This window comes from Ammospiza caudacuta, chromosome 6 (genome assembly GCF_027887145.1).
Source record: "Ammospiza caudacuta isolate bAmmCau1 chromosome 6, bAmmCau1.pri, whole genome shotgun sequence".
Lineage (NCBI taxonomy): Eukaryota > Metazoa > Chordata > Aves > Passeriformes > Passerellidae > Ammospiza > Ammospiza caudacuta.
This window is the reverse complement of record NC_080598.1, coordinates 14364183-14379679: the sequence shown is the minus strand read 5'-3', so window position 1 is coordinate 14379679 and position 15497 is coordinate 14364183. Positions and strand designations below refer to the sequence as shown.

General features: G+C 37.2%; 1 protein-coding gene across 1 annotated transcript in view; it reads right to left on the bottom strand.

Annotated features, from left to right (window-relative positions):
* SBF2 (SET binding factor 2) overlaps positions 1–15497 on the bottom strand; it is a 230828-nt gene that overhangs the window by 113917 nt on the left and 101414 nt on the right. Inside the window, exons 4-6 of the mRNA XM_058806404.1 lie at positions 5263–5376; positions 3553–3663; positions 1155–1260 (exon numbers count right to left, since the gene is read on the bottom strand). Of these exons, the coding sequence (XP_058662387.1) occupies positions 1155–1260; positions 3553–3663; positions 5263–5376 (331 nt within the window). The remainder of the gene's footprint in view (positions 1–1154; positions 1261–3552; positions 3664–5262; positions 5377–15497) is intronic.

Genomic DNA, 15497 nt, shown 5'->3' with positions numbered 1-15497 from the left:
GCTGCACTTATGGTACCTCACACCACATTTTATGTCTTCAAAAAAGGAGCAAAGTTAGGGGAAAAATTAGTTAGGTCTGTCCACATTCAAAACATTGCCTGCAATCTGATCAGAGCAATCCTAATGAATCTTGACATAATAAGTAAAACCTCAGTGAGCAGTTAAGTAGCACCTATATACCATTTTAGCCACAATTTTGCTTTTGTTTAAACTACTATTTAAAAAATGAAAATCTTCCTTTTGGAATGATATTCTTTTTGGAAGGATACAATTAAATCATCCTAGTAAGAGATGGCATTGAGCTCATCAGATCTGATACTGCTTTCTGTGGCATAAGCTTAGTGTTGCTCACCAATGTTTTTGTGGTTTCCATCCATTCTTACTGCCTGTTTGAGAGAAGAATGGATGACAACACATCCTGAGGCCATTTGGTTGCTTGAGAGTAAAACTGAGGTTCACAGGATCAGAAAAGATTATTAATTGTGCCTTTATCCAGTGCTGCTACACCTTCATGATTCAAAGTCCCTTCACAAACCAATGGAATGAAGACTAAAAGTGTCAGGATTTAATGACAGACAAGACCAGGACTGAGGTACCCAGATAACAGAGATGCAGCATTGGAATTGTCATGAGCAAGAAAACATTTGGAGAGGGTTGTGTTAGAGCATCTTCTTGAAAGACTGGCAGTAACAGACAACAACAGCACTATAGGAACTTTTTGGTCTCACCAGCTTTTTTACAAACCTCCCTGGTGTTCTCTGGAGTTTGTACAGTATCCAAGGGGAGTGGAGCAGGGAATCTTTTTACAGGAATGTTTTTGTGATTATGCAGGGGCCACGCTCACTTCTGCCCCCTGTAACTTACAGATACTACATGGTGGGATTGGACTAGATGACCTTTAAAGGTTCCTTCCAACCCAAACAATTCCATGATTCTCTAATACTGGAGATAACTTACCACAGGCAGGCTGCACAAAAAGGTTCTCTGAATGTCTGATTAGGGGTTTAAAGCCAGTCAGTCATTCTTTCATTCGAAAGAAATTAATATTTACCATGCAGCTTTCTTGGCACATGATTAGAATTGAATTAGAACAGAAAATACCTCATTTTATAATTTAGAAAAATAGGGTTTTTTCAAAGCAGGCCTAGACATACCCAGTTGCTGAAAGAGAAGAGCCACACTGGTGCCTGTGACAGGAAGGCTGTCATGTAGAGGAGTCTGTATCAGCTGTCGGTCTCCAGCTCCCAAAGAAAACAATTTCTGTAGAAAGAATTTTTTAAAATTTAATTTATATAGAATGAACAAGCTGTCAACATACAGACAAGTGATTTATACTGCAAAAATTATTTATTTTGTATACAGAAATTTAAAGTCAAACAGAGATCTGAAATATAATTTGGCCACAGTGATATGTCCCCTTGAATGTAGAGCATGACAGTGTCTCCCTTGCATTTACACTGACGTAGTTAAAGAGTTATGGCTTTGAAGGCAGTTAAAAGTACATTTCTATTAATACAATAAAAACATTTCTATTAATACAATAAAAAATCTCCCAGGGAATAAAAAGGTTTCAAATCCATTTAAATCAGAAAAATGCGCAGTACTACTAACTGAATTACTTTGCTCTCTACCATCCTCAGGTGTGTGTTGAGTATGAACATACTTGTGACATGTGGGTACTGAAGAGGGCACTTCTGCTACTCCTGTGCCCCTGCTCTGCACACTGAAGCACAATCACAGCTTCAGTTACCTTTCCAGCACAAGAACACTCCCTGGAGGGCGGCAGGAAATGGGAGGGAAAGGAGTGCACTTGAGTATCACATCCCAAACAGCTCTGCAATTGCAAAACACCCTCACTTTGCTGTGAGCAAACCCACATGGCACTCAGGCAGTGAGTGATGCCAAGCAGCTCCCTCTCACCAGACTCCCATGGGCTGGGGGCATTTCTGTGTGTAAATCTTCACTCTGTATGGCAGCAAAGGTGGGGAATGTAGGAAGGCAGCAAGCTCTGCCTGCCGCACAGCAGGTATTTAAAAATCTCCCCAGCAAACCCAAACAAGTCCCTGAGCTGTAGCAGAGATGCTCTGCCCAGCACTGCAGCAGCAGGCCTGGGTGCAGGTCAGTAACCCATTTCACAGCTGATTGTTTCTGGAAATTAATGCTGCAAGAGTGTTCCCACCCTAAAAGATATAATCCACTATAATTCACCTTCAGTCCTGCAAGCATAAAGCTTAAAAAAGCAGAAACACTTAATTTCTGATTTAAATGATAGTTTGACAGTAGCAAATTTTAGTTGGAAATGAGTGAGCATTTTACTAGAAGAGAGAAAGCAGAAGGAAGAACAACCACAGCAGCAAGACTTTTCCTTCCCCTTCTAACAGAGCAAAGCCACAGAGAAAAGCTGCATTCCTGGACAGGGAGAAAAAAGTGAGGACAGAAGCACAGCCAGAAGTTTAAGTGGATCACCAAAACCAAAAATAAGAGGCTCGAATACCACTGGAAAAGAGGGTTTCTGATGAGGAGTTAAAATCTGATTACTCCCCTTCAAAACCAAAAATAAGGACAGAAAAAGCAGAGGTGGCAGCCTGGAGAGCAGCAAGGCAGAGCCTGACTGAGCTGACAGGACACCCTGACTCTTCCTGCACCAAGAGCAGTCCCACAGCAGCCAGGGACAGGGCAAAACCAGAACAGAATTAGGAAGTTATAGGATTTCAGGAGGGTTGAAAACCCCGTAGGTTGAGGGGGAAGTTGTGTATGTAATTGACTTTAAAATGCTGCCATCTGCACATATAGTTTTCTGGTATGTTTCATAGTAAGGACCATAATTTCCCATCAGGGTCACAGCATAAAGCAAAAAACAAACACAGAAGACTCAACTGGCTTACCAAAACCTTACAAATGTACAGGAATATTTTATAAAAAGTAAATCAAGAAACAAACCTGACTTTCTGCTCACAGAAAGCACAAGTGAAAATTAGAAAGAAGTCTGCTAGCTAGAAAACTTTAATTTTTGAAAACATGGGCAATTTGCAATATTTAATTCCTCTGAGGAAACCCCACTTGAGTTACTTTTTACCATTTCAAAAACAAATCATGAAAATAGAAATTAAAATGAGTTATCAAAGAAATGACAGTGGAATCCTAAATTCCATCAAGGAACAAACAGGCATAAATGAACAGATATGAAGCTTATGTCAGAAAATGGTAAAAAAAAAATGCCTTTAAAAAAATTTCTGTAGCAAGCAAAAATATTCTTGAACACTTTATTATTTAAAAACTAAACTTATACAAACTGCTTAATTTGTTAATGTGCCCTGTAAAAGCCAACTCAGTGACAAAATTAACCCTTTGACCTTATCCTGGAATGGAATTTTTGCTGTCTTTAGAAGACAGGCCACAGGGAAAGCACTCACAGGCCACAGGGAAAGCACTCAGCTGAACTATGATCTTTTTTTCTTCAAAAATATCTCAAGAATTTATTTTTTGTTTTCTTCATAAATTAAATTAACTGGAAAAATACCCTTTCCCCCCCTAGCCCCCCTCCCCACTTACCTGAGACCCTCCAGAAGCAGGGACAAGGCATGAACAGAGATTTGCAATGAGAGTCTCCAGTGACACATTCAGGCTGTCCACATACACGGTGTAGATCAAACCAAGGCAAGCCTGGAAAGTTTGACAAAATATATCAGACTGCAATATAGGTCAAATTATTCAAAGATCTATGTATATCATCTTCAAAAAAATAAGTTCTTAATAGTTACTAGTGCAGTGAAGTAACCTCCAACAAAAGTAATTTGCCACAGAGGTAATAATTCATTTTTAAAAATTAGCTTGGCTACTTGCAAGGGATGTATGGTTTTTTAAAAGAAATTCTATGTATAACGTTTTTGCTTTGTTTGTTATAAGTTTATTATAAGTTACTGTTAAAAAATATAAAAATCAACACAGCTTCATCTGTGCTTTGAACTCTAATGGACTAAAACCTGACTGGTTTCCAGGGTAGAACACTGATTAATCAATGAGCTTCTGAGGCTCATTTTAAGACTAGTATAAACCACTAACAATTCCATATGTTATCTAACTTACATCCCTAATTTTGTTATATCAATGTAAATACATTTATATTAATATTACATTAATATTTCAACATACTTTATTAGTGGATCAAATTTTGATTGAGAAATCACAGATACAGCTTTAGCATTTTTACTAATAATTCAATCCAGATCAACGTGACACTCTAAGAAGCCTTTGGACAAAAGGAAATAACTCCTCCACAGCATCTTTTGCCTTTTCACTGTTGTAACTTTGATTATCAGCAAATATTTTAGTAGTTCTCTACTCAGAAACAATTCCAACAGTAACTTTTCATATCACACATAGTTAAACAGTGAAACTCTGTGCCATGGGTTGTTGTAAAATATGAATGTTAAGAAAGTGAACTAATTACTGAAAAATCCACAGGAACAACACCTCTGGTTCAGGATGTCATTTAACTATTATTCACATTGAATGAGGAAAGCATTTTATGGAATTATTTCTACAGCCTGCTCTATTCTTACCCCCTTTGCTTTGCACTTGCCATGGGCCACTGTGAGAGACAAGATCCTGGCTCCGAGGACTTTTAATCTCCCATGGTGCAGTCATCCTTAATGTCTACAGACAACTGCTGAATGATTTCCTCCCTTCATCTGTAAACTGAACTTTATTTGTTTCTGTTCATATGCATTAGCTTAGGAGAAATTTAAGCTTTTCATTTATCCCAGATAAGTCATATTTCACCAGCTGAAAGTAATCCAAGGTCCTAAATCTTGGTCATGCATCTTAATTTGGTCTGGAAGAGGCTTGAACATTTTGCTTTATATATGGAGGAGAGCTAGATTTTCACTGTTAATTTACCATTATATAGGGAGGAGAGCTAGATTTTCACTGTTAATTTACCATTATATAGTTAGTCAAATATTGTCTGCTTTTGTCCTAGTAACTCCTCTCATTAGAGAGTCACTGAGCCCAAAAAAATCTCTACTACTCCTTCTGTGCAGTTTTAAAAATGCTTGGAGGCATTTAAAAAGGCACTACTTGAACCTATAGACTGTCACAGATGTTGAATTTTATCTAGTTCAATCTAAAGCTACTTTTGCTTTTAAATTCCCAGATCAATCCTGAGTGAGATCTTTTTCATCAAAAGTGCTGTCATTGTTACTCATTTAAAACCAGATTTTTTTGCTGATATATTGTAAATAGCAATTGCAAGTTATTTACCCTGAAAATTTCTGGATAATCCAATCTGGACACCAGCACCAGACTTTTAGGAGCAAATACTTCTGCAGGCTGAATTAAACCAGACTCCTCTTCACCTTCAATTTCTTTTGTTCCCTTGAAAACAGAAACACTTCAATTAATAAGGAGGAAGAAAACTCAAACCACAGTGTTAGCATTTTTACCAGAAGTTAACATTTCTCAGAGCTTCAGAAAAGTACTGCATTATTTGAAACTGGAAACAAAATCAGGTAACAGGAGCACACTCCAATGGTTGCCCCAACTCCCTGAAGGTTCTCGATGTAATTCAGTTTATTAAAACTCAATTTACCTAAAATAAAAATTTACCTAAAAACCCCCCACAATTTACCTAAAAAACACAATGTACCTAAAATAAAGTTCTCTTAAACAACAGTTTAACAGGACACAGTTCCACATTAAATACTCCCTGTGGCACATTTTAGATGGTGAAGTGGATGATAGAACAAGATCCTTCCACATCAAAGTGTGGCTGATCTGCAATCTCTCCAAATATAGAGATCATGCATTTCACAAAAGAATGGCTGTCCTCCTCATATTAATATAATTCAAGTTCTTACAGAATTCCCATTAACATTACAGCTGAAATTATCTGTAATGTCATCTCCAGCTTGACCTAGAGAATTTGGAATTTAAAGATATTTCTTCACCAGAAAACTGGCTCAGATTTCTCAAAAAAATCGCTCACACTTAGGAACCATTAAGGTTACAAAAAAAAAAAAAAAGAGAGAGAACAGCACAGTGCAGATAAATTTGCAGTTGCTCATGATATTGTGCAAGTGGCTATAACCTTCTTGCCAGAACTTATTCAATCACAAACAGTTTATTATTATTCATAGCCAAAACTGAAGATGTCACTAAATATTTTCATTTCTAAAATTCCATACATTCTTTGACAATTCAAGTTTTCAGATGACAGAATGTCCTTGCTTTCCAATTTCTGGATGTAATTCTCTCCAACCTTGCACCACCCACCAAATTTCTTTTATTTGTTCTTCTGACCAAGCATTCTTCCAAGCAAAAATCACTCCATTATCTTAATTAGGAACACGAGAAAAATTTTGTCCATTTTCATATGACAACATGAAAAATCTGCCTTCTATTTCTGTCACATTACTACTCATCATTTCAGTTCCTTAAAAAAAAATCCAACATTTCTCCTAAATGGACGAAATCTGATAAAAATGCTCTTAAATGCCAGGAATGCTACAAACTCATGAGCTTTATTTCACAACTTCAATTCAGAATGTACAGAAATGCTAACCCACAATTCAGAATTCAAGTTAAAGTGATATAAAAAGTGAGTACTTGGGTTTTAATCAGAATACCTTGGTTAATACAGTATAATACTTTCATACCAAAATAAAACCAGTTCAACAGTACACATACACATATGGGCAAACACTTGGCTTTGTACATTGAATTTTACCTAAATATCAAGCAATGCATTTGCATTGTATGTTCTTGGTTGAGTCTGCACTTCATTTCTAAGATAAAATTGTGATTCACAAATTTCACAAATAAAAAAGAAACACAGTAACTCAACAGTCACACATCCCACTCAGGTTCATTTATTTTCACCCATTTTAATCCTGACAGGGAGAGCTTTTACAGGAATTACAGTTCCCTCCCTCTGCCCCCAAAATCCCCAGATTTTTTAATTATCAGCAGAAGTTTACTGTATCAACCATTCTAAAGAGCAAGTATGAGTTCCAGGCATAAAGACAACAGTTTCTGGATATCTGACAAATTGTGGGCTTTTACATTAGGAAAAATGAAATTAAAACACATTCCACATTCCTCAAGGCAAGGGAACATGGAAGCTCCTCCATATTCCATGGTACTGAGATGATGAAACCTCAGGGTGCTCAGGCAGGGAGGAGATTTCCATGCAAGACCTTTCTAATAAAATCTGACAACTTCAGACCAAGTCTTGAATTAATTCAAAATTAAGATGTAAAGCTTTTGGGGCACATCAGCAGCACAATATTGATTGATAAAGCATTTATACTCTTCAACTGCTCTCTCCTACTTCACTAAAGATTTACAGAAAAATGCAATGTGACTGCTGTGCTTCTTACCCAGCTCAACATTCTGACAGGCACACAGGCACATTATTAGGAGTCACTAGACTAAGTAGATAATCATTTCAAACACATGACTTTTAACCTACTTCTCAAGCAAAGTATTAACAACATAAGCATTCTGTACCAAAAGTAATTACAGAGCACTAAAGCCACAAATGTGATTGTATTTACACTTCTGTTCAGACACACACACATTTCATCTTTCTTTATCCCTTTTTCCACCTAAGGAAAAAATACTGTCCAATAAAAAATAACAAAATGAAAGAGTTTGTTATGTTGGGGTCTTTTTACAATAAATTTTTATTTTATATGTGCCGCATTCAGTTTACAACTTACCTAAGAATAAATGGATGGTATGGTAAGCTTGCTAAGGATACATAGATTGAAAGATGAATTTAAATTACAGAATCATAGAGCCACAGAATCATTTGGGTTGGAAAAGATCTCTGAGATGAGCGAGTTCAGCCTCTGAGTGAATACCACCCTGCCAATTACACAGCACTGAGTGCCATGCACAGCATATTCTGGAGCATCTCCAGGGATGGTGACAGCAGCACCTCCCTGGGCAGCCCATTCCAGAGTCTGATCACCCTTTCTGTGAAGAAATTCCTCCTGATGTCCAACCTGCACCTCCCCTCGAGGTGTGTCCTCTCATCCTGGCACTCACTGCCTGAGAGAAGAGACTGATCCCCGCCTGGCTTCCCCAAGCACCTTCCATGGAGCTGTAGGGTGGTCAAGTCCCCTCTGAGCCTCCTTCTCCCCAGGCTGAACACCCCCAACTGCCCCTGCAGCTCCTCATCAGACCTGGGCTCCAGACCCTTCCCAGCCCTACTGCCCTCCCCTGAATTTGCCTTGGTTAATTAATACTGAAAAATATTCCTTTTTTTTTTGTCCTTCCATTTTTCTCTTTATATTTATTTGAAATAAGCAAACTTTGAGAACAGCTGAATTTAGAAAATAGTACCACTAGAGAGCAAACCAATGTTTCAGATCCTTAACAATCCATTTAGTTTAACAGGTGATAAACATCTAAAATCTAATCCAGAAATACCTGTGCCTTGAGAAGGCAAATTAATAATTTGTCTTTTTACCATCCAATTAATAAAGTCCTGAAAAAAACTTTTCCATAAGCTACAGAATAGGTAACTAAGGCAGATCTAACTGAATCAAAGAACTGCACGAGCTGTGGTTATACACAATTTCACCATGCTTAAAACACTCAGTCTTTTGCACTTAAAGCCAAAGCCCATCAGGGTCCTGTTCCCTGCCTGTCACACCCAGAATCCTCTTTTCTTCTGCACCCTGACATGGTTTCTAAAGTTAAAAGAAGAATATAATGCAGAGATCTGTAAACTATGGCTGACATATCTCCTTAGAGAAGTTTTCCCAAAAAATTTCCTGAATGTTACAAACTATCACAAAAACTTACAGGCAACATGACAGTATTGAATGTTAACATTTATGTCACACGAGATCAAAAGAATGTATAGGAAAAATTAAGATAGCCAGTTTTAAAACTAAAACCAATATTAAATCCTTGGAAAAAATGAAATACAATTAAACAAGCAATTATTTCTTATATAGGTTGAACATGGTTGAAGATATGTCATAAGTTTGAACAGAAAAATCTTACCTGGTTTTACAACAAAATGTTTGATTTATTTACTTGCTGGGTTTTTTCTTCCCATCTCTTTTTCTGTTTGTTTTTTAATTATATTAATAATATTTTATAAACAAACTCAGAAAATGGTGAAACCTCTTTTAAATGTCACAGGATGCAATTTCATTCTGCTTACCTTGGCTGCTATAGCCATAAAGTGGTCTCTTAAAAGACTGGCCAAAATATGTCTGTGTGTGTGTGCTCAGTACACTAAAAGCACAGCAATTCACATATTTAAACTCAAATGTTTTCTTCTATTTTAACAAATGTTCACATCCACATCTACACTAAAATATATGCATGTATATAAATAAATAAATAAATATAGATATATATATATACATACATAAAATTCCCATAACGACACAACAATCAGTTTCACAGGTTATTACAAAAATGAGAGCACAGAACTTGAGAGCGTATGCATTGCAATTGTTGGCCTTTCTTCTTTTATAGGAGAAGCAGCCCCTGAACATATTTGTGACCTCAAGTGAAGGGGTAAATTAAAATATGCAATAACCAAACAGTTGAACTTACAGCATCACTCCATAGTTTATGAACTTGTTCTATAAAGCAGCTGAATTAATAAATGCATTAAAGCAGCTTTGATCCCTGACTGATAACCAACAGTTTAGAAAAATTAACTGTGATAACCACTCTTCCTCATCACTCTGCTATTTGTTTGTTTCCTTGTTTTCTGAAAACAATTTGTTCCTCAGGTTAGCCAAGGGATGTACATGACATCAAGCCCAAACTAGACAAATTCAGTTTTAGTATTCAAACATTTTTTTAATGAGGAAGTTAACTGACAACTGCAGTCACCAGCAGATCAGGCATGATGTCCCAGATCCTAGAAAAAGCTTTAATAGCTTCTCAATCATTGTAGTTAAAATTGAATATTGTGGGGTTTATATACCTTATATTAAGTCAGGTATTGCTTTGTTTAATCAGTGTCCTTTTGCTCTAAAAATCCCTCTACATCTATAAAAAAGTGTAAAGCTGAGCAGTGTAAAGTGAAAAAGTTTGCAGCATTTTATCAAGTAACGAGAGAAGAGTTTGAAAGCTTAGTATTAGAAAAAAAAAGTATTAAACAAAAGGTAATTATGATAATAAAATATTGCATATTTCCCTCAAATAAATGGGAGTTGATCAAGAGCAAAATACTTTACAGCAAAATGTATATTAAATAAATTAAATATAATAAATATTAATAAATAGCTGCATCCTGCATGTAACAAGAAAATAGGTACTCACAGCCACTAATTATTTTTATTTCATGTACATTTATGTGTATGTTAACACATTTGTGGGTTACCTGATCAAGGCTGAGCTTACACTCCAAGTTTTCCATTGAGTGGCAATGGACTCTGAAATCTCTGTGCTTCCCACTCACTTCCATGAAATTGCATTTCCTGTGAGCCACATCTGGCTGACACTGGAAGGGTTTCAATGTTGCATGGGGTAAATCAGGACAAAACCAGACATTCTCATGCAAGTCTCAATTTCTGCTTAAAAAAACTGTTAAAACTTCCAGAAGAAAAAGGTGACTGATTTTGTGCTACTTCAGTGAAAAACTGCAGCTCCTTTAAAGGCAACAGATGGGGCAGCCAAAAAACAAATGGAGTTTTAAAACCAACTTTACTCATATTAACCTTATATTCTTTTATTAAACAGAGATAGTAATTGCCATGACCTAGCCTTCAAACTTTAAGGTTTCCTCTTGAACTTTTATAAACCTGATTTTGCCACAACAATCACATTATTTTAAGATGTCGGTTCTGTTTCTAAATATTGACATTTAACTTAAAGATAGCTATCTAGCCAAAATCAACATTAGGAACCAAAGTCAATTATGAAAGATGAAAAGGACCTACCAATATGGTCAAAAAAAATTCTCCCTGCTTATCATTTGTGCAGCATTATCATTTGCTCCATCAACATGCAGCTGAATTACAGCACACATGAACCACAGCCACCCTTCTCCTATGTTTTCACCCTAGTCTTCAGAATCTGGAATGCTAGTTCTGATCCATGTTGAGCAGAGAAAAATTAGGCTTATCTTCATGTCAGAGGGAGGAAAAGCAATTTAAACTGAGGTACTAATAGAAAAGTTAGAAGAAACACGAGGCTTTAGAGGTAGCTGTGCTATTCTGAGGGTGGAAGGAAGCTGGCAGACATTATTTGAAACTCAAAGGAAATCAAATGTGAGCAGAAACTGAAGTTAGAGTTGTGCTTTAATAATGTGTTCACCCTTCGAAAGAGAACAAATTTCTCTCATTCCAAAACTTGCTCTCTAGTACTTCACTATGTCAAAACCAGTTTGCCCTATGCAAAATTCTGCATTGAAATTATGCCAAGTTCACCAAGCCTGTTGTTTTTCTACTAACTGCCCAGCAAAGATTAAGAGACCATGTTCAATTTCTTATTTTAGGAAAAATTATTTGGAGTTTACTTTAGTAATCTTATGCCAATTACTCATTTGGGACAGATCCCTTTCTCCTTATGTGACTTGGTCTCTGTTTGTCTTATTTGCAGCCAAACACAGCCTTAGCTGCTTTACTAACAATCAAAGGCCAAAAAACATTCAGCATCAATTAATTTTATTTACTTGTCAGAGTATATAAATGCATGTATCCAATAAATTCTAACACATGTAGGAAAGTTAAAATAAACCAAGCTGCCTGCAGCCAGAAGTCAAATCTGCAGCCTGCCTGCAATGTGCTGTACTGAGCTAAAACCACAGGTGAACAGATCTGCTTTGTGGTTTGCCGTGTGCACAGAACCATAGCACTGCAGCTAAACCTATCCTGGAAAAAATTAAACCAGCATAAAAGCCATTATCTTGATTTAATTATTTCAAAATGGGGATAATACAATGTAGTAATGCACAGTAAGGAGCCTATCAACTAAAAAAAGATAAGGATCAAAGACAGAAAATTACTTGAAGATCATAAACTTATCAAATAGAGTAATCTCAAGGTTTTATGACAGGTCAGCTGGCTCACTCCCTGTGTACTACTGACACTTCAGAGTACAAATGTGATAGGAAAGGGTTTGCAATGCACCTTCCAGCATTACACAAAATTGACACCACCACCATCTATTAGATGTTTGCCATTTAATACCCTCACTTTGAAAATCTCCAGAAGGTGTTGATATGGATTATCACACAAAACCACTGAAAGCACTCTGGAACCAAAGTAACCTCACACCCACACTTTGCACATCTCAGTGCAGCTTTCCAGCCAAAGTGTCTCTCTGAAATAGGATGTGCAAGCTCCAAAGGATCTGGGAAGTCCAAGATAATGCCACTGAGTTGCCCTGCTGGAATGTCAATAATCGATAGCATTAATAACTGCTTTTACTGTGTTAACCTTACCCCTGAGGAGTAGCAAAGAACTGCAGCACCAGGTCCTCAGCAAGAATTATGCAGAAGCAAACATCATTCCAAAGCTTCAAATTTACTAAAACTTTCTGAATTTTCCCAAAGGCAGCTCACCTGATTCATGAATTCACACACACCCCTAAACTAAGGTGAGAAAACCGCAGACACCTATGAAATACACGCAGAACAAAAGGCAAAACTCAAATCTAAGAATGCTGTAATTCATGCCCTATTTGAACTCACTGTAATGTTTTTGATAAATAATATAGAACAGCATATATAGACATATACCAAGGCAAAATTTTACAAACACAGATTGTTTTGGTTAATTAAAACAACTAATCCCTTTGAACTGCATATGGGGAAATGCATTGAAGGACTTCCAGTGAAGTGCTGAATTAGTATTACACTACTGTTTGAAAGTCAGCTGAATCTGATCTCTACTGACAAAGAAATGCCTCTGCTGAAAAGATAGCATCTCCTTGTCTGTGAGCTGAACTTGGGGCCTCTGTTCAACAACACAGGAGTTAAGAGGACAAGGTGACCTTTACCCAACGCAAGTTTTTGTACCCTGCAAAAGCACGAGTTCAGCTTGGGGATGTGTGTGCAAATGCACGAGCCAGGGGATGAACGGGGCAGGAGAAATTATTGCCAGAGTTATTAAGATGGAAATATGATTTCCTCTGTACAACTATTCTCATCTTAAGTTCTGATGGTTATCTTAAATGTATAAAAGGACATTAAAATACAAGTCTGTTTCTTATATAGAAAATTATCTGCAATCTGGCCTTTACACCAGACCAGAAAGGAAATAAGGCACTACTTAAATCTCCATACAATGTCACAACAGTCATTTTTCAGTAGATTCAGAAAGATGATGATACAACATACTAAACATTGCTCTTAAAATTGGGGTGCTTTTTACCCAAAATGTGCTTTGGGGCATTGACTATATGAAGAAACTTTCAGAATAAATTCAGCATTTGGAATACTAACAAAAAATTATTAAACTTCATTTTAGGAAGAACATACTCATTTAATATCCAAAGGGGGGGTCAGATTTCCCACACAAAACAGGTACAACTGAACTGAGTGTTCTCAGTCCCTGGTAAAACATCAGTGACTCATTGAGCAGCTCCTGCCTGAGCACAGCAGGATCACCAAAGCTCCAGTCCAAGCTGAAAAATCACAACTTTTTGAAGCACAATCATTTTGTTGGCAGTTTTTCCCTTGACTCAGGAAATATCTATGAATGTTGTGAATCTGCCATTTTATGGTTTGGGATTTTTACAAGTTCTTTTTCCTCCTTTTGCAGGGGAGGGCAGAGAGAGGAAGAGAATGTGAATGGCAGGAAACAGGAGAGCTGTGAATTATTACTTATGCCAATTTTCCAGAGCAATAGATTTAATCCTATATTTGTGATTGCAATATTTTAACACAAACACACACACACTTGAGAGAACACACAAGCACAAGCCAATCTTGTAATAAGATTGTTATAAACAAATGTTTGGGGTGTTGTGCTGATCTCACTGAGTAGATTTTCTGCAATGCAAGAAATGCAGTTGCACAGGCTCAATTGCTGGCATAAATCATCCTCTAATTTGTTGATGGTGGGGTTGGGAAGAGAGGGCAAATTTCTTTCCAAGTGCAAAGCAATGTACAAATTGACCATTATGTTCCTAAATTGTCTGAGTCAACATTTTTTAAGAAAGATTCTATCTGCGGTGCTCTTCCAAACATTGTTAATATAAATTCTAACTGTGCAACTGGTAAGAAGCACAACTGAGGTCACTGCAAGTATCTGCTGAGTCAAAAGTATTAAATCAAGCCCTTGTCTCCTCAAGTAGTAACATGCAGAAATTGCTGTTAGAAATAAGAACCTCATTTTAGCAAAATGTGTACACCCCACAGAACTAAACATGTTAATGTATGCAGATACAGGTATACAAATATATACTTTTAAAAATTATTAATAAAGCTACAAACACAGAGAAACTGAGTTTTATGGGTGAATTCTGTAGATGTAGGTTATGATTCTTCTGAACACACTTTGGCTGCTCAACAGTTTCTGCTTTAGCTGCCAGAAAAATAAACTAATAGACTTTTTTTTTCTGGTTGGTAGAACAAGGTTTTTCCAAATCAATGACATTTCAAGTGGATTTCAAACCTAGGAAGTTTCAAGTCCACAAAAGCAATCAAAATGCAGCAATGGGACATCACACACCTCCACATCCTCCCAGCCCCTCTGAAAAAAACAGCCAACTTTGAAGGCACTGTGAGAGGAAGGGAAACAGAGATATTTTGACTCACTCTCCTCCTCCTAATTGCTGCAGGCACATGGCAGTAAATGAGGCCCCCAGCTCTGTTTGCTGGAGTCTCTAAACAGCACCTTAAGCCAGACAGAAACGTGGATACAGCCAAGCACGTGCTGGAAACACAAGAAGCTGGAAGGACCAAGAAGCAGAGCAGTAGCTCAGATTTGTTTACACTCATGTAGGAACTTGAGGTGGGAGGGGAACCTTGCACACAGAACTGCTCTGCAAGATGCTCAGGATGCCTCTGAATGACAGCAGCTCTATCACTGTTAATTGAACTGCCTCTGGAAGTGTCTGCCCACAATCCAACCTTTTCTGCTCTTAAGGTAAAACTTTCTACTGCTTCATTTTAAACCCAGATGAGGAATATATCCTTATTTAGCTTTAGCAAATGTTACTGGGACAAATAAGTGAGACTAGCACCCCAAACCAGAACAACTCGTGAAGGACTCCATGGCAAAGCTGTGTCACCTGAAATCACACAGCACCAAGGGAGCTCCATTCCCCTGTTCAATGGAGTGTGTTCATCTCACCTGTGCCTACAGATATGGAGAATTAATCAGACTAAAGTTAACAATAATATTTTTTTATATTATCACACTTTTTTGAGAGCTGATTGGTAAGCAATCTGACCAGCACCCATGCAGGTAATAAATTCTAGGTCAGTCAGAACTGCAACAATCCAAAGGATGATTCAGAGATGCCACCAAAGAAAACAGCATTCTATTTTCTGGCCAGGGGTAAGAAGT